The following is a 23,750-nucleotide window of genomic DNA, read 5'->3' as shown; positions in this document are numbered from 1 at the left end:
AAAACTGAACCTTTCTTCATAAAAAGTACTCATAATACTGAAATTCACTTTAAATTTATTGCAGCTCTCCACATCAATGAGGTTACCGCAAAACTGGTTTCCCGATAGCAGTGAAATTCAACATAATAATTTTGATGTTCCGCAATAACACTGAAGTTTCCCATAATTCCTCGTCTGATGGTTTTCTATGAATTGATGTTAAACCCGTTCAGTCGCTGATAAAACGAGCTATTAGGTCTACAGAGTTTTGGTTACAATTTTCCTGTAAGTTTTGGCATTTTTTTATTTCACTTGCCACTAATATATGCAAAGGTTGTATGGATTACCAACATGTAGTGAGTGGTGTTTAGGAAGTCAAGGCTTTGTTGTAATTTTTGTCACGGTTGTTGCGACTTGTGAGGAATGTAACATGATGTGACATATTGAGGCACAGAATCACAAGTATACTGACGATCAGCTAGCACCCAGTCGTAACTTGGATGTGTTTTCCATAAAGACCGGACAAGATAATTCCGAACCCTCTTTTCATTCCAAGGAAATAATGTCATTCATACAAGAATGAATTAAATGAATCGTGTATGTGACACCTATCCCTTTGGCATCATGGCCCATACTGCATAGCAGCAGCAGTTTTTCCCAATATATTTTTGTGGATATGGATATATGGTATGTAAATATTACATTATAAATAGTGCCAGTTAACACTGGTTCTACATCACATGAATATATTGGAATATTTCCATCACATGAATATAGATGAATATTTCCAAAACTAAACATAAATGATCTGCATAATTTAATGTAACTGTAACCTACCTAACCAATCCCAGTCTAATGTAATTTTATTAACCTAATTCAACCTAATCTAAGAATCTAATATTAATCCTTGGATTTGGTGATGATTTTCAATTTCAACCTTTAGATGATTGAGCTTAGGAGAGACCTCTTGAACTGGAGGGGTTAGGTACTGTATAGGCTTCATCAGCTCCCTTCATACTCTTGCTTTCAGAACATGTGGTAGCAGCAACAGTAATTTCAGAACTACAGTACAGCATATTATTGGTGTGAAGTGTTTAACCCATTGAACTTAAGAGATGCCTTTTTCATTTTGTTCTTGCCAACTCCTGACAATTTTATTTAGCTCAGGAAAGGCTTTTCAGCATTGATAAGCCTCTTCTGGTAGCAGCAAGAACAAACTCAATACTGCAGGGCATAACCCATACTGGCATTCAAGGGGTTACCCAAGTCCAACCAGACTTCAGTCTTTTGAATATGAGGTTTATTCTGACACAGTTTGAAGGGCACTGTTTTATTCTTACATAGTTCAACCTTATTGAAATTTTTGCAGTTCTGCAAGCTGTGTGGTATCCTGCTGAATTAATTTGTCAAGTACTGGGGAAAAAAACAAAGTTTTATTCATGCTTTCTCTAAGTGGTTATATTCAGCTTTGGCAGAAGTATATGAACTACTGTAGAGGGTTTAAAGTTTGCCTTTGTTAACCCCTCCACAATGAGGGGAAAATGCAGAGCTAAACAAAATACTGTAGTCTGATGTTTGCTGGAATAAACTGAAAAATGTCCTCAGGCTGAAGGAGTTGAAAACAGTTCCATAATACAGTATATCGGAGAAGAATTTCAGTACTGTAACTAGTACAGTGTATCATCAATATGTTGCCTTTTTATTATTATTTTAATAAGTCCATGATCAATTTTTTTATCTACCTGTAGCCAGATGTCTCAGTCCCGTAAGGGATGGCCACAAACAAATTGCCTCCATGTTGCCCTATCCCCTGCCATTTCACTGACCTCCCCCCACTTCACATCCCCCATCTCTCATATACCTCTTCACTCCATTCCTCCATCTCATCTTGTCTCCCCCTCTTCACCTCACGTAGCTACACACTTTCTCCTTGTTAAACTTTCACTCTCCATCCTCTCCACATAGCCAAACTGTCTCAGTGTATTCACCAAATGTTTTCTGTCACATCCACAGCCACACCACAACTCTCCTTCACTTCCTCATTCATAGTGTGGCTCTCCATATGACTCCACATACTCCTCTTAATTAACTCATTTCCGCTGCTCACTCTTGACTTGTGTCCTTCCAACAAGGCCCAAGCTTTGCATCTATATGTTAGAGTGGGTATCGTAATTCTATCTCGCAGTGACCTTTTTTTTGTTTATTTCGTGCTCACTTCCCTATTTCTATCACTGTTTTCAATGAACCAGCAGCCAGTCCCTGATAAATTACAAAAAGATTGCCTATTATGGTAATTTACTTATAAATTTGAAATTATAGTCTTAGCTAATATGTATACTGTACAACTTTAGAGAATTGTCAGATTGTTGTGGATAATTACCACAGCTCTCATTACAGTCATGGTACTGGAAAGGGACTCCTTCCTGTAGTGGCACTGGTATAACCTGGTAGCTCTGCTACCCAAGTATACAAATGTCCCTTATCTTCCCTAACCATACCCCAACCCCCCCAAGGAGGATGGTGGAATACAGAATAGCTTCAGCCTGTGGTTCACTGGTTCATAGTGAGGTTACCGTGATGATGCAACTACAGTACTACTGCTATACTAGCTTAAAATTACTGCAATAATGTCTTCTCATATTTTATTATTGCCACCTCTACTGTAAATTGCTTTATTTAATGTAGGGAAGGAGTGAACTTCAGTACAAGGATATATTTAAAATTAATTCTTAGGTTATCTCCTGTTGATTTTATTCTTTTCATATTTTATTATTGCCACCTCTAAATTGCTGTATTTAATGTAAGGAAGGAGTGAACTTCAGTACGAGGATATATTTAAAATTAATTCTTGGGTTATCTCCTGTTGATTTTACTCAGGTCAGAGCAGACTTTTCAAACTGGAGAGGTCAGATACCACCATCATTACTGTAACCTATTCACTTAAAGAATCTCCCCTAGGATAAATAAAACTTTCTGTAGGTAGCAAGAATGAAAAAAAAAGAAAAGTGGTAAAGGGGTTAATGGAGAAACTCAGTAACCTCGAGTCCAGGTGATCTTTTTTATCGTCTGAGGATAGCATGAATTAATATAAAAGACATCATTCTACTGCAGGGGTTAAGAGTAATACAGCTATACCGGTATCTTAAGTTACCTAGCAGAAGCCATGAAAGTGTTTTCTCATCCACATGAAAGACTAGGGTTTGGAATGGAATATATCAGTACTGTACTGTAATTAAATTCTAGCTCTGTATTACCTTTATCATAGTTCTCACAATTATAAGTCTTCCTCATTGACAGGATAATTCTGTGGTCATGTAATAATGTGTGAGGCTTGCTTGTCTTTGTCCAAAAACTGATAAATATTGTTGAAGTTCAACATACATGCATCACATATAAAGACAGGTTTTAACCCCTTAAGACTGTGGACTTATTTAACGTTATACATATTTTATTTTTGCCATCAAGAAACATTCTATCTATCTATCTATTGCCAGACGCCTCAATCCCGTTTAGGGTGGCCACAAACAAATCGCCTCCAAGTCGCCCTGTCCCCCGCCATTTCACTGCCCTGCTCCCAACTCACACACCCCTCTCTCATATACCTCTCCACCCCATCCCTCCATCTCATCCTCGGCCTCCCCCTCCCTCTTCCCCCCTCCACCTCACTCACATACACTCTCTTCGTCAGTCTTTCACCCTCCATCCTCTCCACATTCCTAATCTGATTATGTTTGTATTACGTTTTCGTTTTCGTTTTTAAAGGCTCCAACATGCTTGCATGTGTCGGCCTTGGTCACCTAATGGCGGCTCTCCGTGCTGCACGATCCATTGCAGCCTCCCTGTTCAGTCCCTTAACCCTAAGGTCACACTTAATGACCTCGTCCCATGTCTTTCTCGGTCTACCCCTCATAACCCCACCCCCAATATTAACACTTCTCACCTTCCTGCTTTATTTTTACTTGTTAAACAAAAAAATGTGTTCAGCTTAGGGAGAGATACCAATTTGTGAAGAGTATAGAAACCATTTCTAAATCTGCACCTCATATGGTGTCTCCAGAGCTTAACAAAATAGTCAAGTCAGCAAGACTGAAATAGGCTACACATCATCATGTGTAAGTACGTTGGAGTATCAGTATCATGTTTTGCTGTACAATACAGTATGCCTTTATTCCAAATACTGTAGTTTAATGATATTGGGTAAACAAAATGTTTCCAGTCCTGTACCAGTAGCAAGATATCATTTATCGTTATAAATTTCACTGGGCACTCTGTTGAGAATTCCCCATTATGCTTCATTTTACTGCTTCTGTATCTTCCCATTAATTTTCTTGCTGAAATAGGTTACCGTGATATTGATGATGATGTAGAAAATGAGTGTCATTTGTTTTGCCTGACCCACACTGCACATTCTGACCGCTTAGCAGGGAACATATAGCTGATGTACAGTACTGTATTTGATAAGTACTACTGACAGAAACTGTTGTATAAATATGAAACTTCAGTGTGCTGGATGAAGAATTACACTTCAAGGATTCTTTTGTTTAGTGTTTTGCACATATTGACATCTGCTGAAGATTGAAAGACACAGAGCTCTCTGCCACTCTCCCTGAACTGTAGAAATTAAAAGTTACCATTAGATCCAGTGCAGTATTCTGATTTTATTTTTCTTCCTTTTTTCAGGATGTGGCAGGAGAGCTGTGTGTATGAAGGGTTGTCTGGGATAATTGTCTAGAGAAACAAATTGACAGTGTTCAGTTAACTTCAGAAAATTAGTAAGGGGAACAATGGATCGTTGGTACTGGTGTGACTCCAGTTTAACATTTGGTGAGGTTGTCATCACCTCAGTAAAATCCATCCGACTCTATGATGGAGACAAGAAGACCGGGTATGATGATGGTCACCTGACTTTAACAAACCAGAGGCTTTTGTGGCGACATGAGAGTCAGTCCTCCTCTCTTGGTTTGCATCTCAGTCTTGTGGTGTTGATAGAGGAGGAGGCAGGAGGGTTCACATCTAGTCCAAAACTGATATTGCATCTTACTGTGCGAAGTCCAAACCAGCCCTCGGGTCCAGTAGCATCCAGCTCCAGCTCTCATATTAAGCTGTCCTTTAGACATGGAGGCATCACTAGTTTCCACCAGGCTCTACAGAAAGCTCTTGCTGATCAAGAATGGACAAAACTAACTATGCCAGCATATCCAAACCAAGGTGTGAAACCAACGGCAGGGAAGAAGACCATTCACACTGGCATCCTGGGTATTGAACGAGCCATTCAAGCAAAGCAAGAGGAAACCAGCCAAAATATTAGTCATGCCTTTGAAGATCTGAAAAATCTAATGGATCTTGCAAAAGATATGGTAGCCATTTCAAAAAACATTTCGTCTAAAATTAAAGAGAGATCAGGGGAAGTGTCTGCGGATGACACAACACAGTTTCGGTCTTACCTGCTTAGCCTAGGTATTGATGATCCAGTGACTCGAGATACCTATGGCTCAGCAACACAGTACCACCAGAACTTAGCCAGAGAAATTGCACAGGCATTGGAAGTTCCAGTGAGAGAGAGTGGAGGAGTTATGTTGCTCTCAGAGGTCTATTGCCGCATCAACCGTGCTCGAGGTCTGCAACTACTTTCACCAGAGGATGTTATGAATGCATGCCAGGTCATGAAGCAGCTTGGACTGCCGTTAAACTTACACGTATTTGAGTCTGGTGTGCAAGTTGTTCAAACAGTGGGTTTGGACCAGGAGAAAGTTGTGAATGACACGTCTGATGCACTTAAACACTACAAGGCCACAGGCATGTCAGCTGGAGACTTGGCAAGGGAATGTGGTGTGCCCCTGCTGCTGGCAAGAGAGAGGCTGCTGCAGGCTGAACGTTGTGCCCTAGCTGTTAGAGATGAATCGAGTGAAGGCTTGCGTTTCTATCCCAACTTATTCTTCTCTCATGTACAGTAAGGGTATTATAGTACTGTAATTAAGAGCTACAGTATATCCTTGTCTCCATGGAGAGAAGGAAGAAAGAACATCACACTATGCTCTGTATTTCATAAAAGACAAGTAAATGGGGGTGGCGTGGGAGGCTGGAAATTTCCCCATTGTGATGGCATACACACGTGGCAGCCTCACCACCCAGCAGTTACAATGCAAGTAGCCTTGTAGCCCCTTGACCTCAGGAAGAAGAGAGTGTGCATGGGAACTCCATTCCTTTATTCATATTTTAAAAGAAATCAAGGAATCTTGCTCTTGACTTCCCCACCCTACATGTAAATGGGAAGTCAGATCAGGGTGCTGATGTGCCCAGTAATCTAGACTGAATCCAGTGAAGGACTGCATTTTTACACGTATTCATTTCATGGTAACAAGTGGTTATTGCAGTAAAATGTAAAGGCAGAGGTTTTATTCTAATTAATTCAGACAAACCTAGTGAGAGTAGCACTTATATCCAAATACTCTATATTCTTGTACTTGGTTAAAATTACCATGTGATTGTCATATACTCTACTGTAGTAATTGCATTTTGAATGAAAGCAATGTACTTTTTATTCTGAACTAGACCACAGCCTCGCAACTGTCCCTTAATTTACAGAATGCTGTTTTAGCCTGATGGCCTGCAGAGATTGTTTAAACACCACACCAAAGCTCACAGTTCACTGAATCAATGTCAATTTCTGTTGATACGCCTTATATAATCATAGAAATTTGAATAATGCAGCAGAATTAAAAGGATGCCTTACTATTTGTTTGCATATTTAAAATGTTTAGTGAATAGTGTAAGTCATTTATACAGTAGTCACAATCAATAGTTACATGCATAATATATAAGGTAATGAACCTTATGAAACAATAAATTATTATTGATTTACATGTTTTTATACTGAACCATATTGTTACTGTAGTTACAGTAAAACCAGGATTATCTTGATTACTGAATAAAATGTTTGAGGAAGCCCATGTTATTTCCATTTTCAGATGTTCTGTTCATAGTAAATTTCAGAAAAATTTATTCTTACAATTCCAGTGCTACCTGTAATTGACTAGAAAATGTGATATTTTTAAAGTTCCCTGAGGACTGCTTGTATATCCTGCAGTAATATGTGTGATTGAACATTTCAGTTTGAACACATTCATAAAAGGAACTGATGGCTAAACACTAAAGATGTGTACATGTACTGTGCTTGTACAATATACATCAAAAATTGCTTTAAAGTGAGGATTAATTTCCATCAAGTAGTTTATTTTCTCCAACTCTGACAATATCATGATAAACCCCTTCATTTTAACCACATAGCTAGTTTGTAGCTTTGCTACCCCTAGCTGATTTCATTCTTTTCTGACAAAACTTGAAAATAAAGGAGGTACATGTAGTTATCATTAATTCTTGGGATACAAGAAGTCTTTTTAAGCATCAGTAAAGTTTCCTGAGGTAACTAATATCAAATGAAATATACATCATGGGACTGAAGGGGTTAACCTCAGTCTAAAATGTCTAAAGCACTTGGGAAAATGAACATAGCTATTTGGTTTGGAAATGGAGAAAGGGTAACTGGTGATGAAAGATGATGCATATTATTTTGTCAGAGTGGCCTTGAGGTGGCTCTGTCAGGGCTATCCCTTGTTGATGGGTTTCTGGAGGAAGCAAAGCACAGAAAACGATGCTGATCCTAATGATGACAACAGGCCCACTGTACAGTCGTTTTCAAAGTATTTATCAAAAGTTTGACTACTGCCTGCTGATCCTACGGGTTACACTGACTGTGAGCCTTGCATGTTGGTTCTGTTGTCGGGAAGTGACGAGATTTCTTGATCACATGATGCTGTTTAAGGGGAGTAGGCTGGGTGGTGTGGGTAAGATGGAAAGTTAGAATACAAATGTGGGTGACTGCTTGTATGCGCCAACGCAAAATCGTGCTAGCAGACTGAAAGAAGAGTTCTGGGCAAATGTGGAAGCATGCATGGGAAAATTTTAGAGGAATGAGAGAGTGTTTTTGATTTGAGATATGAATGGAATGCTGGGTGGTAACCATATAACCAAACCATACATGCTCCCTATGTGTCAGGTGGGTTGGTGGAGGGTTAGTGCCCCTCCCTGTAAAACAAATAACTCAGAGTCAAATGGCCACCCCATACGGGATTATGGCATCTGGCAATAGATAGATAGATAGATGTTTTTCAGAAATGTTGACCCTTTCAACCCAGAGAGGTACTGTATTTTTACATTTTTTTCCTTGCAACTTTATTTTATTTAGTTTTTTTTTTTTAAGGGAAATATTTTGGTAGTGAAGAGGTTGATGCATGGTATATCCAACCTCTTCATTTCAAAAAGTCCCTCCTAAGTTGAGTAAAACAATCTGGATAGAAAAAAGAAAAGGAAAAAGGGGGACGGGGCATCTTTATGATATTGTTTGGTACTCAATGCAGTGTCTATGAATGGTGCTGTACTTTAGAGTACAAATAACACATATGCCATATTTTCAAAACTGAGTGCAAAAGTTTGGCCAAGCTCCATATTTTTGTACCGTATTCTCTGAAGCATGTGATTAGAACATGTCTGACTTTTGTATATCATTTCTGAAAGGTAGGTTGACAATGTCTAACAGTTGTGGGTGCACTATAAATGACATGTAAAAGAATCAGGGGCTTGCCTACACCTTCACACAGCCAGTTTTAAATATGTGGCCGTAACAGTTGTATATGGGTTTAATAGTAAAGGCTTTACATTGCTGTGATGGGATTTTTGTGTAAGTGGGGGTGCTCACCATCCACTCACTTGTAGTGCTGCTCTTGGGTGACTCCTTTCCTCGTTTCCTTCCTTCTTTCCTTCCCTCCTCTTCTGTCTTTCTTTCCTCTTCTGTCTGCGGGTGGCTCTACACTGAGTGACAAGCCAAATGGTTTCCTGTACAACAGGAAACTATTTACTCTGCTGGGTGGTAACCATATAACCAGACTATGGCGCCTGGTGGTTTAGTGGGCAATTAAGGCGCTCCAATTGGATTGAGCCTAAATAGGTTTATAACCGGGGGGGGGGGGTTATTGCTTACATAATGCCACTCAAGGATGAGTGAGGCTAGTCACTCTCATCTTAAATGTCAGGACCAACTTGCACAGCCTCAGGCTACTATGTTGCTCATGGGGCAACAGAGGGTTAGATAATGATGATGATGACAAAGAACAATGCTTGTTTTGTCAAAACTACAGTAAATCCTCACTGTATGAATTTTGATTGACTCCAGAATATTTTACCATGACTTTTCCATACTGCTGATACTCTAAGCTGGGAGAACTAGCAGACCAGTTTTATGGGTACTGGTGGAACTTTAGTATGTATTTTTTTTTCCTTTTAATTACTGTTCAGTGGAGTTAATTTGAAAAAAAGAAAAAATAATGAGGACCATCTGTGTGCTGCAATATTTTCCAAGTCAGGCTAACCCATTCAGTATGATGACAATTTATTTTGTTTGTGGTATCCCTGGATTATGTTATTTAGCTTAGCAAATACTTTTATGAACTAGATGTGTGAAATATAACCTTGATTAACCCTTTCACTCCAGGAAATCTCGCTTTAGCTGAATGAAATAATCAAAGTAACGAGAATAAAAAAATCCGTTCTTGGACTAAATGAGATAAACACAGCATTCACCAGATTCTTTGTTCTACTGTATATAATATCCAAATATTTAACCCCTTCATTATGTTGACATTATCTTTTTGCTACTTCAAAGCCATTTTATTTAACTTTGGAAGACTTCGTATAATGAAGGGGGTTAATGGAGGTGCAACAACTAGTGCAGTGTGCAATATTAAGTGGAGTGATAACTTCTTCGTGTAATAGGAAAAGTATATGGCAGGATACTTATTGACAGAGTTAGGGAAATAACAGAGGAATTAGTTAATGAAGAACAAGGAGGTTTTAGAAGAGAAAGGGGTTGTGTAGATCAGGTATTCATTCTTAGATCTATAGTGGAAAAGTTTCTTGATAAGTGAAAGAAGTTGTATGCGGCCTTCACGGATTTGGAGAAAGCATATGACAGGGTGGATAGACAAGGATTGTCGAAAGTATTAAGAATATATGGAGTAGATGGGAAGTTGCTAAATGCTGTGAAGAGTATGTATGAGGGTGCTACGGCTGCAGTGCGTGTGGATAGTGAACTGAGTGAATTTTTCTATTTGAAGGTTGGGTTGAAACAGGGATGTGTCATGTCTCCATGGTTGTTCAATCTGTACATGGATGGGGTAATAAAAGAGGTACAAGGTAGGGTAGTGATGCTGGAGTGGCCCTGGTGAGAGAGGGTAGTGTTTGGAAACTCCCTATACTGTTGTTTGCGGATGATACTGTGTTGTTGAGTGAAGACGAAGGGGAGCTGCAAGGCTTGGTGGATGAGTTTGGGAGAGTGTGCAAGAAATGGAATCTAAAGGTGAATGTAGGGAAGGGTAAAGTGATGAACTTTGAGAGAGGTGAAGTCAGTGAGTGTACAGCGAGGTTGGATGGTGAGGAATTGGAAAATGTGAGTACATTTACGTACTTGGATAGTGTGATGAGTAAGGATGAAGGTTTGGAGGGTGAAGTGCTTGAAAGGGTACAGCAGGGAAGAAAGGTTGCTGTTTCTTTGAAAGCAGTGATAAGAAACAGGGAAGTGAGCATGGAAGTGAAAAAGTTACTACATGACAGTATTGTGATACCAACTCTAACGTACGGAAGTGAAGCTTGGACATTGTTGGAAGGACACAAGTCAAGAGTGAGAGCAGTGGAAATGAGTTATTTAAGAGGAGCCTGTGGAGTCACATGGAGAGGGAGGCTGACAAATGAGGATATAAAGGAGCGTTGTGGTGTTGATGTGGATGTGATAGGAAGCGTTATGAGGAACACACTGAGGGGGGTGTGAGTTGGGAGCGGGGCAGTGAAATGGCGAGGGACAGGGTGACGTGGAGGCGGTTTGTTTGTGGCCACCCTGAACAGGATTGAGGCGTCTGGCAATAGATAGATAGATTGATAGACTGCCTCTAAATAATATTACTGTATTCAGCTTAACAGAGACTCCTTGAAGTGTAGAATTATTTACAATAACCATATCAGTATGGTGGTGTAATTTATTTTGTTTTGGCTGCCACCAGACAGCTTTACTGAGACAAACCTCTCTCATAGCGTAGGGGTTGAGGTTTTTAGAACTGTATAACATTTCATTTTTGATGTAGTACAGGTACAGTAGATGGATTTTAGTTTTATTCTGGCTACCACCAGGTGATTTTATTCAGCAGTGACAAATCTCTCAGGTAAAGGGTGAAGTTGCAGATGAAATAAATTTACAATATACAGTACCTGTATATGTTTTTTATTTTTTATTTTTTAATATTGTCTTAGCCATGAACCCAAAAAATGATACTGCTTAAATTTTGTTTTAGTCGAGCAGCATTTTCCCTGTGCAGTAATATCATTTCTAATTCCTCAACTACTTGTCATACTGAAATTCCTGTGATAGAAGTTGTAGAATTTTGGTGCAGGTTAAGCTTTTCTGTGGTAATGTAAAATCAGTAATATTTCTTAATCAGGGATTCTGAGTGGCCATTGTAGGTAAATAATGTTAAGTGCAGACAGCTTGCAGATATTGCAGTTAAAAGATTAGATTCACTAATGGAAGGGGGATGGCTGGTTTCATATTATGGTATACAGTGAACTAGTTTTGATCACATGTTCATCACTATAATTTAAAGAAGTGTCAGTAGGAGAGTACAAATGCCTTGTGTAATTCCCTTGAATTTAACAATACCTGCAGTGAAATTTGAAAAATGAAAAATTTGGTTCTAGATTGTGATTTGTGGAGGTTGGCATCATGGCATCAGCATCTAGCACAAGTGCTAAAAACCTTTTTGTGGATTCAAAGAATCGACTGGCAGAACGGGTGCAAGTGAATATAAACAATATGGGCTCCATCTGCAGGCAGGTTAACCGAGGCTCTCAATCGGCTGACATGCTTACTCACTCGGCAAGGAACATGGCACTACAGGTTAGATGATGACCGTTAACTATCAGTAGGTGTGTGTTGACTGTAAAGAGGATAGCTGGGGCCTCTGTGCTCACAGATTCAAGCCTGCTCCTACAGAGAACAATTTGACGATCTGACTTTCAATAACACAGCATTCAGTGCTCTGACTAAAAACAGAAAAAAACAGTTACTGAATTCATTTAGGGTTTGTTCCTGACCTCATCACTTACTTACAGGTATGGATAGGAACGAACTGTCAAGCATGAGTGTACATTTCAATAACCCTTTACTACATTTTTTTTGGGGCCAGCTCCATAGTACTATGGTAGAATTCTGGTTAGAGGAAGTAACAGTTCAAATCCAAAAGGTAGCCAGAAGTTTCTCTGTCATGTATTATGTGACCAGAGATGTAGGGTAGTTTTTTAAATAATCTAGACTTTGGTAACTTAGCCACAGGCCCTCCCAACCATAGCCTTTCCAGAGCCTTCAAAGGAGTAATAAGGGAGTGAGTTATTTTTTCTACCACCACACAATTTTCTTCAGATAAAGAAATATCCTTCATTATGAAGGGTTTACAAACAAACCTCACTGACACCTTTAACTGATCTTATGAGTTGAATACGATCATCTGGCAGTAGCAGAAATAAAATGAAGGGGAGAGCAAGAAAGTGTGTTAGGATGGTGGTGCAGATATAACATTAATTGCAGTATTATACTGATGGTATGTTTCTTTTCACAGGAACATGCCATTAAGAATTCAGAGGAAAATCTCCAAAAGCTGAGTTTAATGATCACACACCTTGGTTATCAACAAGAGGCCATTCAACGTTCAGCTGTTGCTCTTGAGAATGTTAAAGAGCAGGTATGATAATTAATGGATTCTGCTCTTTACCATCCACCAACCATCAGCTCAACTTCAACACGCTTATTCATCATCGCCATCATCCTAACCATTACTCCCACATACAAGTAATAGAATGGAGTGAGATAGGTTCAAGAAACAAAGAAAAAGCATAAAAGTGGGACACCCATCAACAGCATGTTCAGTGAAATGGACCACATAGTTATTTACACATTATTCAGATCTCCGGAATCCTGGCTTCACCTCACAGTCATAATCTTCAACATTTAATTTATAATTCTTACATTACAGATGCACTTATATATATATATATATATATATATATATACAAGACAAGAATGAACAATGAGCCAGTCTGCATGGGTATTACAAATTCACTGACTAAACCAAGGAGCAGTGTCTTGATACAAAGGCCAATGTTTTATAGTGTGGTCCCCAAGACTTCATGAACAGATGCAACATTAATCATACATTAAGCCAGTTCCCCAGAGCATAGCACTTTCATTACTTTGTTAACATATCAAAGAAGAGATGAAGTCTTCGGTACAGTTTCCCCTCTCCAAAGCCATAATAGTTACAAGGTTGCATGCAACACAGATATATAGAGGTAGGTTATATCCCTATGCTAGTAAGAAGAGGTTTCCAGCCTACATTTCTTACCTTTTTTATATTACAGCATGCCAGAAACCATAGCAACAGCCATATTCTGTCTCCCCAATCCCCAGGAAAAAAGTCAAAAGTCTATCTATTGCCAGACATCTTAGTCCCGACAGGGGTGGCCACAAACAAATCGCCCCCATGTCGCCCTCTCCAGTGCCATTTCACTTCCCGGCTCCCAATTCTCACCCCCCTCTCTCATATACCTCACCACTCCATCCCTTCATCTCATCCTCAGCCTCTCCCTTCCCTCCACCTCACTCACATACACTCTCCTTGTTAATCTCACATTCTTCATCCTCTCCACATGGCCAAACCACCTCAATGTATTTCTGACACTTTCGATCACATCCACATCCACACCACAATGCTCCTTCACTTCCTCATTTGTCAGTCTGTCTCTCCACGTAACTCCACATGCTCCTTTCAGTAACTAATTTCCAGTGCTCTCACTCTTGACTTGTCTCTTTCTAATAAGGTCCAAGCTTCACTTCCATACATTAGGGTTGGTATCACAATACTGTCATACAGCGACCTTTTTTTACTTCCATGCTCACATCCCTGTTCCTTATCATTCATTAATCATCCAATCCTACGTTGCCTCATGAGGAGTGTAAGAGCCCATGGCTAGGCTAGTTGGTACTGACATTTAAGATGAGAGTGACAAGCCTCACTCATCCCCGAGTGGCATTAAGTGAGCAATAAACCCCAACCACCCCTTGGATGTAAACCTTCACGGGCTCAGTCCGATTGGAGCGCCGTAATTACCCACTAAACCACCAGGCGTCAAATTTGATTACATGGTTACCACCCTGCATTGTAAATGGTTTCCTGGTGGGTAGGAAACCATTTGGCTTGTCACTCAGTGTAGAGTCACCCACAGGCAAACGGAAGAGGAAAGAATGGAGGAAAGAAAGACAGAAGGGGGAATATAAAGTCACCCGTAGGCAGAAAGATGAGGAAAGAATGACTGAAGAGGATGGAAGGAAAGAAGGATGGAGGAGAGGAAAGGGCAGACACCCGAGAGCAGCACCTCACCTACCACATAAAGAACCAGCAACCTTTCTTCCCTGTTGTACCTTTTCAAGCATTTTGCCCTCTAAACGACCATCCTTACCCATAACATTACCCAAATACTTAAATGCACTCACATTTTCCATTTCCTCTTCATCCAGTCTCACTGTACATTTAGTGGCTTCATTTCTCTAAGACCACAACTTTTCTCTTCCCTACATTCACCTTAGATTCCATTTCTTACACACTCTGCCAGTCTCATTCACAAAGCCTTGCAGTTCCCCGTCGTCATCACTTAACAATACATCATCAGCAAACAACAGTACAAGGAGTTTCCAAACACTGCCCTCTCTCTTTAGGGTCGTTCCAACATCCACTGCCCTACCTTGTACCTGTTTTATAATCCCATCCATATACAGATTGAACCATGGGGACATGACACATCCCTGCATAAAAAAAAGTATTTCATATTTGAGGGAAAAAGTATTTCATATTAATGTACAGTGTGTTAAACCTACATAAAAACACGATCAGTTTTCATGCAACCTGTTCATCCATGCTTGGAGAGTGTCCCCGTAGCTGTCCTGGCAGGGTGCCCTGAGGCCACTACTGCAGCCACTGGTCAAGGATGGTGGGCAAGGAATTATTTTTACAGATTATGACCAAGTTAATGAATGAAATTCAAAGCAAGCCTGAGGACACTACATCGCCCAGGGGGATAAGAGTGGCATCATGGAATGTGGGAAGTTTGAGGGGTAGAGCAGGGGAAGTGGTTGAGACACTGAGTAGAAGGTGAATGGATGTGGGATGTGTGCAAGAAGTCCCATATAGGGGTGGATCAACCAGAAAGATTGCTGGGAGGGATTGTTATTATAAGTTGTTTTGGCAGAGTAGGACAGATGGATGTGGTGGTGTGGGTGTGTTGGTTGGGGAGAAATGGGTGGAATATGTCATGAATGTTATGAAATTAAGTGACAGGATAATAGTAGTGAAAATTTTGTTCGGTAGGAAAATGGTTGCATTTATCCACAGGCAGGCTTGGATGAGGCAGATAGATAGATTTTGGGCTGACATAAAATGTGTTGTAAGTGGCATGTGGGATGATATGTAGTTTTGGGAGGGGACTTAAATGATGACATAGGTGAAGCAGCTCAAGGATATGAAAGAATACATAGGGGGATATGCATATGGTATTAGAAATGAGGAAGGGGAAAGGATACTCGAGTTTGGACAGGCCATGAACATGATTGTGTGCAACACACATTTTAGGAAGAGAAAGAGTAGGTTGAGTACATATGAGTCAGGGGGAAATAGCAGCCAGATAGACCATTTCCTGGTCAAGAGGGCTGATAGGAAGTTAATGAAGGAGGTTATAGGGAGCAAGGAGTGTGTACAGCAACACAAGTTATCGATGTGACATGGTACTTAAGGAGCAGTTGATGAAAAAGAGGACATATGCTCCTAGGACGGATATATGGAAGCTGAAAAACCAAGCAGTAAAGGATGCCTTCTATAGCAAGATGAGGAGAATGGTGGCTGAACAGGAATATGTTGATAGAAGTGCTAATGAACAGTACAAAGTCCTCAAGAGCAACCTCTTTGAGAGTTACTGATTCATATGTGGATGGACAAGAGGTCCACCAAGACATAAAGTAACTTGGTTGTGGGATGAGGGTGTAGAAACTGCAGTGCTGGAGAAAAGAAAGCTTTTCCCCGAAATGGGAGAAGGGTGGTGACAAAGAGGAATACTTGGCTGCCAAGCGTAGGGCTAGAAAAGAGGTTTACAGGGCAAAGTCTGTCACAGAGCCTTTTACTTGATAGCCTAAATTGTGTGGAAAGGAAGCATATATTTAAGGTGGCAAATCAGATGAAGAGGGAGATTAGCAATCTCACAGGTGACAGTGTGTGAAGAACGATGAAGCAAGGGTGGTGGTGAACAGTGGGGATGTTAAAGATGCATGGAGAGAGCATCACAGCCAGTTGTTGAATGAGGAGTTTGACTGTGTCAGGGAAGGTATGGAGCCTGCAGATGCAGTGTTTGACCCTTGGCCTTTGATTGATGCTGCTACTGTGAGTGGAGAAATAGGCAGGATGCAGGTGGGAAAGGCAGCAGGTGTGTCTGGGTTGACTGCTGAAATATTGAAAGCCTCAGGAAAAAAAGGAGTGAGGTTAGTCACTGACCTGTTAAGTATGATTATATACATGTGTGTTGTCCAAGATGATTGGATGAAGAGTGTAATTGTAAGTGTGTACAAGGGGAGGGGTGATGTCCTGGAAAGAGGAATTTATAGAGGCATAAAACTTTTAGACCCGATAATGAAGGTAATGGAGAGTTCTAGAAGGTATGAGTTTAGAAAGAATGAATATTGATGAGATGCAGTTGGGTTTATGCCTGGCAAAGGGACCACTGATGCCATATTCTCTGTTTGACAGCTTCAGGAGAAATATGTAGAAAAGAAAAGGGAACTGTACTTTGTTTTTGTTGATTTAGAGACGGCCTTTGACAGGGTCCCTAGAGAGGTGATGAAGTGGGCAATGAGAAAGCTTGGGATCGAGGAGTGGCTGGTTAGGGTGGTTATGGCCATGTAAGTGGGAACTTGCACCCAGGTAAGAGTGAGTGGAGATTTGAGTGGTGAGATTTTGGTGAATGCTGGTGTGCACCAGAGGTCAGTTTTGAGCCCCTTGTTGTTTATCATGGTACTTGAAGCCTCTCACATGACTTCAGATATGGACTCCTGTGGGAGATGTTGTATGCTGATGATTGGTGTTGATTGCAGAGAAAGAAAGGAAGGCAGAGGAAAGGTTTAGGAAGTGGAGAGATGGAATGGGGCACAAGAGCTTGAGAGTAAATGCAGATAAAACAAAAGTGATGGTATCTAGGGCTGGTGGCAGTACCTGTCCTGTCAAAGAAGTGGGAGAGTGGCCATGTATGATTTGCCACAAGGGCGTGGGAAGTAATTCCATCTTGTGCAGTGTATGTGATAAGTGGATGCATAAGAGATATAATGGTATCAGAGGTAGACTGCGAGATAATGCTGATTTCATGTGTGCGGTGTGTCATGAAGTGCAGGTGGATGTCAGGCATGAAAGGACTGAACTTGTTGGTGAGTCTCTTGAGTGTATGGAAGAGTTTTGTTATTTGAGAGACATGTTATGTGCTGGAGGTGAGACTGGAGCTAGCTCTGTGGCTAGAGTGAGGAGTGGCTGGGAGAAGCTCAGGGAGTTGTTGCCTCTCCTGACGCTGAGAGGGCTCTCCCTCTGTGCCAAGGGATCTTTGTATGCAGCATGTGTTAGGAGTCTAATGCTGTATGGTAATGAGACCTAGGCAGTAAAGGAAGGAGATATTTGCAGGCTCAAATGTACCGAAATGACAATGATCAGGTGGATGTGCAGTGTGTCCCTGAGTACAAGGCCTGGGGGGAGGGGGGGCTAGGTTTGCGATGGAAGAGTTGATGGGTAGGCTGGGACTGGGGTGTATTGGTGTTGAGATGAGAGGTAGATTGAGATGGTTTGGGCATGTGGAGAGGACGGGGGATGATATTTGGGTGCAGAAAGTGAGAAGTGTTGATGTTAGGGGTAGGGTTGCGAGAAAAAGGCCTAGGACGAGGTGATTGAGCGTGACCTCAGGGATAAGGGACTGAAGGGGGAAGCTGCCAGAGATCAAGCAGCATGGACAGCCACCATCAGGTGACCAAGGCCAATGCTTGCAACCATGTTGGAGCCTTCAAAAACTAAACAAAATGAACTGAGCAATTCCTGGTGCTGTACAACAGTTAAATGTAAACTAATCATGCACATATCCAGACAGACCCACCTAAAATCTCTGTTTATCAGAACACATGTTGCAACCACTAACATGTTCTCTTCTTTCAAGAACAGCTGTTTACAGAATTGGAATACTGGTATAAAATGTTCAACCATGTTATTGCAAAGCAGTGCTTCCCCAAACAAGTGCAGATCAGTGCCTCTGCAAACAGGTGTACAGTAACGTAGATATATAACCCCTTGAGTATACCACACTGATATCTTTTCTTTGAAGTATTTTATTCAGTCAAATGATTAGATTCATATTAGGATGGACCTCTCTTAATGAGGGACTGAAATTGTAGCACAGTGCTTATTTTATTTAAGTAAGGGATAAGTTTGAAAATATCAAAAATTTTTCCTTACAACAAGAACTGTAAATTGGGGGAACTCAGCTAATCTTTACAGGATGTGTTGGAACTTAGATGGGCAATTTTTTTTTGTAAATTACATCATATTAAATACAGTACTTTTTCTAAGTGTGTGGTTATTTAAAAAAAAAAAAAAAAAAAAAAAAAATGTGAGGACTCAACCATTTCTATCTGTGTGGCAGGTGAGGGACATGCAGCGCTAGACCGAGGTTACCTGGCTGTCATACTTGCTTTAACACCACCTCTATAACTGAAACACGAGCAACATGAAGGTGATGCTGGAGTTTCGTGGAGGTGCTGAGCTATTGGTAAATAATGTAGCTCAGCACCCAGTGAACCTGGAGGCAGGGAAATGGACAGTTGCTAAACTGCTGAAGTGGATCTGTGACAACCTGATTACTGAAAGACCTGAGCTGTTCTTCCAAGAAGACTCTGTGAGGCCTGGGATCTTGGTGTTAATTAATGATGCTGACTGGGAGCTTCTGGGTCAACAGGATTATGAGCTACAGGAAAATGATAATGTTCTCTTCATTTCAACTCTTCATGGGGGTTGATTGAGATTTATATACACGAGTGACAAATAGCCAAGAGTAGCAGCTGAGGAAGACTTCAATAGTTTGGTCTTTTCGTGGGCAGGGCTTTACTTATCAGTAGGTATTTTATTTTAGCTACTGCCAGTAGATTTGATTTTGTTATGGTAATTGCTGTCCTACAGAAGTTTAGCAGTTTGTTCATGGTTTTGCTACTGCCTATTTCAGAATACTGAGAAAAAATTCATATACCTTATCTCCCACTGTTTCCATTCTTAGCTGATGGGATATGATACAGCACAATATATACACATCTGTTCTGGCTTTGTGTTTCCAGAATATGATGTGCAGGAAGAGATTTCCAAATTATTATGTACAGATGCATTCATAAGTAGGGATAAACATCTGCCTGTGTTGTCTGCTATAGTGTCCACTGCTGCTGGGATGTATACCAAGCAGTAAGTGGAATAGTTCCACATCATGCCACCACTGGACATGACAGTAGACCACATGAGTAGATGTTTAACCTTACTTACAGGTATGAGTACATCTGTGCATGACCATGCATACTGATGTGGTAAAGTACATGTACCCATAATCTCTGCGTTAATGAATCTTGTGTAACTACTATTTTTCTGGGATTTTTTTTTTTTTTTTTTTTTTAATTAAAAAACTGTCATGACAAATTACATGAACTTTGGATGTTTTAAAGTATATTTTAAATTTTTTTGTCATTTTTCAATTACACTAAATGAAGCTTTCATGTAAAGAAGGATACGAGTTAGAGCACTTACAAAATGTTTGATTTTTTTTGTTTGAGCAGTTGATGCTTTAGATCTCTCCATCCCTTATGATTGAGAAAATGGACTAAGTAATTTAATGTTTGATATGAATAAAACTGTAATACTGTATTACTGAAGCTTTCAGGGACTTCTTATATGGTACTTAACATCTTAAGCAGTGTGTACAAACCTATAAACAGGAAGTAACAAGATTGAATATAAGTCACTGTTTTACTGGAGATAGCTGCTAATTCTTCCACTGACAGTCTTCCTTAAGCTGAATAAAATTGTCTGATAGCAGCATTATCAAAATATGTCACTGTACTGAAAAACTCAGCTGTTATCAGTAGTAACTTGAATGTATGTTATCTCTAAACATCAGTGCTGATCTCATCAAACACTCAAGTTCCTGCCAGAAACTTTGAATTCCCAAGCAAGGCATTGTCAGCCACAACAGAACATCAGTTCACTGCATAGGTGGTTGCATACCTTTAGTTGATAGGTCTGCATAGCCAGACAGCCTAGGGTTGATCAACAACAACAGACTTAACAGTCATGGATACATAAAACATCCTTACACATACTGAACAGCCATGGAGATGTCAAACATCCTTACCTCTCTCAACACTGATATTAACCTTCTCATGGTTTTCATACGCGTTTGACGCGTATGATCTGCTTACCCCCTTACGGTTTTCAAATGTGTATGAACCACTGGATGAAAAAACAAAGAAAAGGCATATGATCTGCTTTCATACACATTATAGTGGCTAATACATTATATTACAATAAATCTCACTTTGACTGGGACCAGAAATAGTACTACAGCAAATTTTCATGTGTTCTATACACTATATCATGTGAAATTTGGTAACATAATGCAAACAAGTCAAACAGAAGAGGGATTATATTTATTATACTGTAATAATATTTTGCTTTTCAAAAAAGTTCCAATTTCTTTGTGAATGAACACATTATAGTATTCACATGAGTATTGCTACATAAATTTATAAGTTTACGAATTTACAGGCTGAGAACAAAGGAAAGCTACACCTTTTGGCTTTCCAACACAACAAATAATTGATATCTATATTAGGGTCTGTTATGTAACAAAAAGTATAACCGTACTTTTAACGCGGGGGAAATATCTTGCTGGACTGAAATCGGAATGGGGAATCGGGGTGCACAGACCAGGTTTCCTGAGAGGGTTAAACAACTCTTTCAGACACCTTTTAATCCATGTACACACACTTCATTCCCATCATGAAAACAAACCAGGCATTCTGATATATTCCTCACCAGGAACATAGAAGCAAGCCATCTCTGGAAAGGTATCTGGAAATGAAAAGATCTTGAATTTCTCTCTCTCTCTCTCTCTCTCTCTCTCTCGGGGGGGTAGTCCTGCAGACTCCCGGCCTTTGGTTCCTTATTCCTTGCACGTATATATATACATACTGTACAGTATATTTATATAGTGTGTGTGTGTGTGTGTGTGTGTGTGTGTGTGTGTGTGTGTGTGTGTGTGTGTGTGTGTGTGTGTGTGTGTGTGTGTGTGTGTGTGTGTGTGTGTGTGTGTGTGTGTGTGTGTGTGTGTGTGTGTGTGTGTGTGTGTGTGTGTGTGTGTGTGTGTGTGTGTGTGTGTGTGTGTGTGTGTGTGTGTGTGTGTGTGTGTGTGTGTGTGTGTGTGTGTGTGTGTGTGTGTGTGTGTGTGTGTGTGTGTGTGTGTGTGTGTGTGTGTGTGTGTGTGTGTGTGTGTGTGTGTGTGTGTGTGTGTGTGTGTGTGTGTGTGTGTGTGTGTGTGTGTGTGTGTGTGTGTGTGTGTGTGTGTGTGTGTGTGTGTGTGTGTGTGTGTGTGTGTGTGTGTGTGTGTGTGTGTGTGTGTGTGTGTGTGTGTGTGTGTGTGTGTGTGTGTGTGTGTGTGTGTGTGTGTGTGTGTGTGTGTGTGTGTGTGTGTGTGTGTGTGTGTGTGTGTGTGTGTGTGTGTGTGTGTGTGTGTGTGTGTGTGTGTGTGTGTGTGTGTGTGTGTGTGTGTGTGTGTGTGTGTGTGTGTGTGTACATATGCTGAAGCATAAGGGAGAAACAGTAGCAGAATGGAAATCGAAGATGCGCAGATTAGCCTGGGGGGAAGGTAGGGTCCTGGAGGATTGGAAGTCAGGTATAATTTTTCCTCTGTACAAAGGAAAAGGGGAAAAAGAAGTGTGTGGTAATCATGGGGGCATTTGTCTTCTTAGTGTGGAAAAGTACATGGTAGGCTCCTTACTGACAGAGTTAGTGATATAACAGAGGAATTGGAGAAGAACAAGGAGGTTTTAGGAAGAGAAGAAGTTTCATGTTGATCAGATATTCATCCCTGGGTCTTAAGTGGAAAAGTTTCTAGAGAAGGGAAAGAAGTTGTATGTGGCCTTCATGGATTTGGAGAAACCATATGACACAGTGGATAGACATGGAATGTGGAAAATATTAGGAATACATGGAATAAATGAGAAGTTATTGAATGCTGTGAAAAGTATGCATGAGGGTGCTAATGCTGCAGTGTGTGTGGATGGCGAACTGAGTTAATTTTTGTCTGAATGCTGGATTGAAACAGGGATGTGCCATATCTCCATGGCTGTTCAGTCTGTATATATATATATATATATATATATATATATATATATAAATATAAAAATAATATATATATATATATATATTGTTTTACTCATGGTATCCCTGAGGGGCTAAGGCGTTGCCCCTGGGTAGAGGACTTCTGGACTGGAGCGTGTAGCATTTTATGACCGGATGCCCTTCCTGATGTCTACCAATGACCCTTGGGTGGATTCGATCCTCCGACCCTTCGGTCAGAGCAGAGCACTCTAACCCACTGAGCTGAGATACTGTACAAGGTAGGGCAGCGGATATTGAAGCAGCCCTAATGAGAGAGGGCAGAATTTGGAAACTTCCTGTACTGTTGTTTACAGATGATACTGTACTGTTAAGTGTAGGTGAAGGGAAACTGCAAGGATTGGTAAATGAGTTGGGAGAGTTTGTAAGAAATGGAATCTAAAGGTGAACGTAGGGAAGAGTAATATTATGGTCTTCAAGAGAACTGAAGTCAGTGAATGGACAGTGAAGCTGGATGATGAGAAAATGGAAAATGTGAGTGCATTTAAGTACTTAAGTAGTGCAATGAGTAAGGATGGAAGTTTAGAGGATGAAGTGCTTCAAAGGATACAAGGAAGAAAGGTTGCTGGTTCTTTGAAAGCAGTGAGAAGAAATAGAGAAGTGAGCATGGAAGTAAAAAAGTCGCTGCATTATAGTATTGTATTGTGATACCAACTCTAACATATGGAAGCGAAGCTTGGACCTTGTTGTTGGGACACAAGTCAAGAGTGAAAGCAGTGGAAATGAGTTATTTGAGAGAAGCATGTGGAGTTACATGGATAGGCAGATTGTCAAATAACGAACTGTCGGAGAGTTATGGTGTGAATGTCGATGTTTCAGAAAGTGTTAGGAAAAATACGCTGAGGTTGTCTGGCCATGTGGAAAGGATGGAGAGTGAGAGACTAATGAGGAGAGTGTATGTGAGTGAGATGGAGGGGGGAAGAGTGAGGGGTTGGCTGAGGATGAGATGGAGGGATGGAGTGAAGAGTACATGAGAGAGGGGAGTATATGAGAGAGGGCAGTGAAATGGCAGGGGACTGGGCAATTATGGAGGTGATTTGTTTGTGGCCACCCCTTATGGGATTGAGGCATCTGGCAATAGACAGATACATACACACACATACAAATATACAG

At 40.5% G+C, this 23,750-nt stretch overlaps 2 protein-coding genes across 5 annotated transcripts in view; both read left to right on the top strand.

Annotated features, from left to right (window-relative positions):
* The first annotated feature begins 209 nt into the window (after positions 1 to 209).
* Positions 210 to 18,958, top strand: LOC145400249 (vacuolar protein-sorting-associated protein 36-like). Of its 4 annotated transcripts, none has more exons than XM_080272785.1 (4): positions 210 to 264; positions 11,779 to 11,977; positions 12,696 to 12,818; positions 18,847 to 18,958. In XM_080272785.1, exons 2-4 carry the CDS (start codon positions 11,804 to 11,806, stop codon positions 18,865 to 18,867), a joined length of 318 nt encoding a protein of 105 aa, XP_080128911.1. In that variant the 5' UTR covers positions 210 to 264; positions 11,779 to 11,803; the 3' UTR covers positions 18,868 to 18,958. The 4 variants fall into 4 exon arrangements, with proteins under 4 accessions (XP_080128911.1, XP_080128894.1, XP_080128921.1 ...); XM_080272795.1 differs by lacking the exon at positions 210 to 264 and adding an exon at positions 506 to 666; XM_080272768.1 differs by lacking the exons at positions 11,779 to 11,977; positions 12,696 to 12,818; positions 18,847 to 18,958 and adding an exon at positions 4,660 to 7,045 and having other exon boundaries at positions 222 to 264.
* Urm1 (Ubiquitin-related modifier 1) overlaps positions 18,832 to 23,750 on the top strand; it is a 7,450-nt gene continuing 2,531 nt past the window's right edge. Inside the window, exon 1 of the mRNA XM_080272810.1 lies at positions 18,832 to 20,179. Coding sequence (XP_080128936.1) covers positions 18,931 to 19,218 — 288 coding nt within the window. The 5' untranslated portion in view covers positions 18,832 to 18,930 and the 3' untranslated portion in view covers positions 19,219 to 20,179. The remainder of the gene's footprint in view (positions 20,180 to 23,750) is intronic.

This window comes from Coenobita brevimanus, chromosome 6 (assembly GCF_032717465.1).
Source record: "Coenobita brevimanus isolate Jiangsu-jjx chromosome 6, ASM3271746v2, whole genome shotgun sequence".
Classification (NCBI taxonomy): domain Eukaryota; kingdom Metazoa; phylum Arthropoda; class Malacostraca; order Decapoda; family Coenobitidae; genus Coenobita; species Coenobita brevimanus.
This window is presented reverse-complemented; position numbering and strand designations above follow the sequence as displayed.

Excerpts from the sequence above, each read along its gene's own strand:
- LOC145400249 (XM_080272768.1), top strand. The coding sequence starts at position 4,764 with ATGGATCGTTGGTACTGGTGTGACTCCAGTTTAACATTTGGTGAGGTT.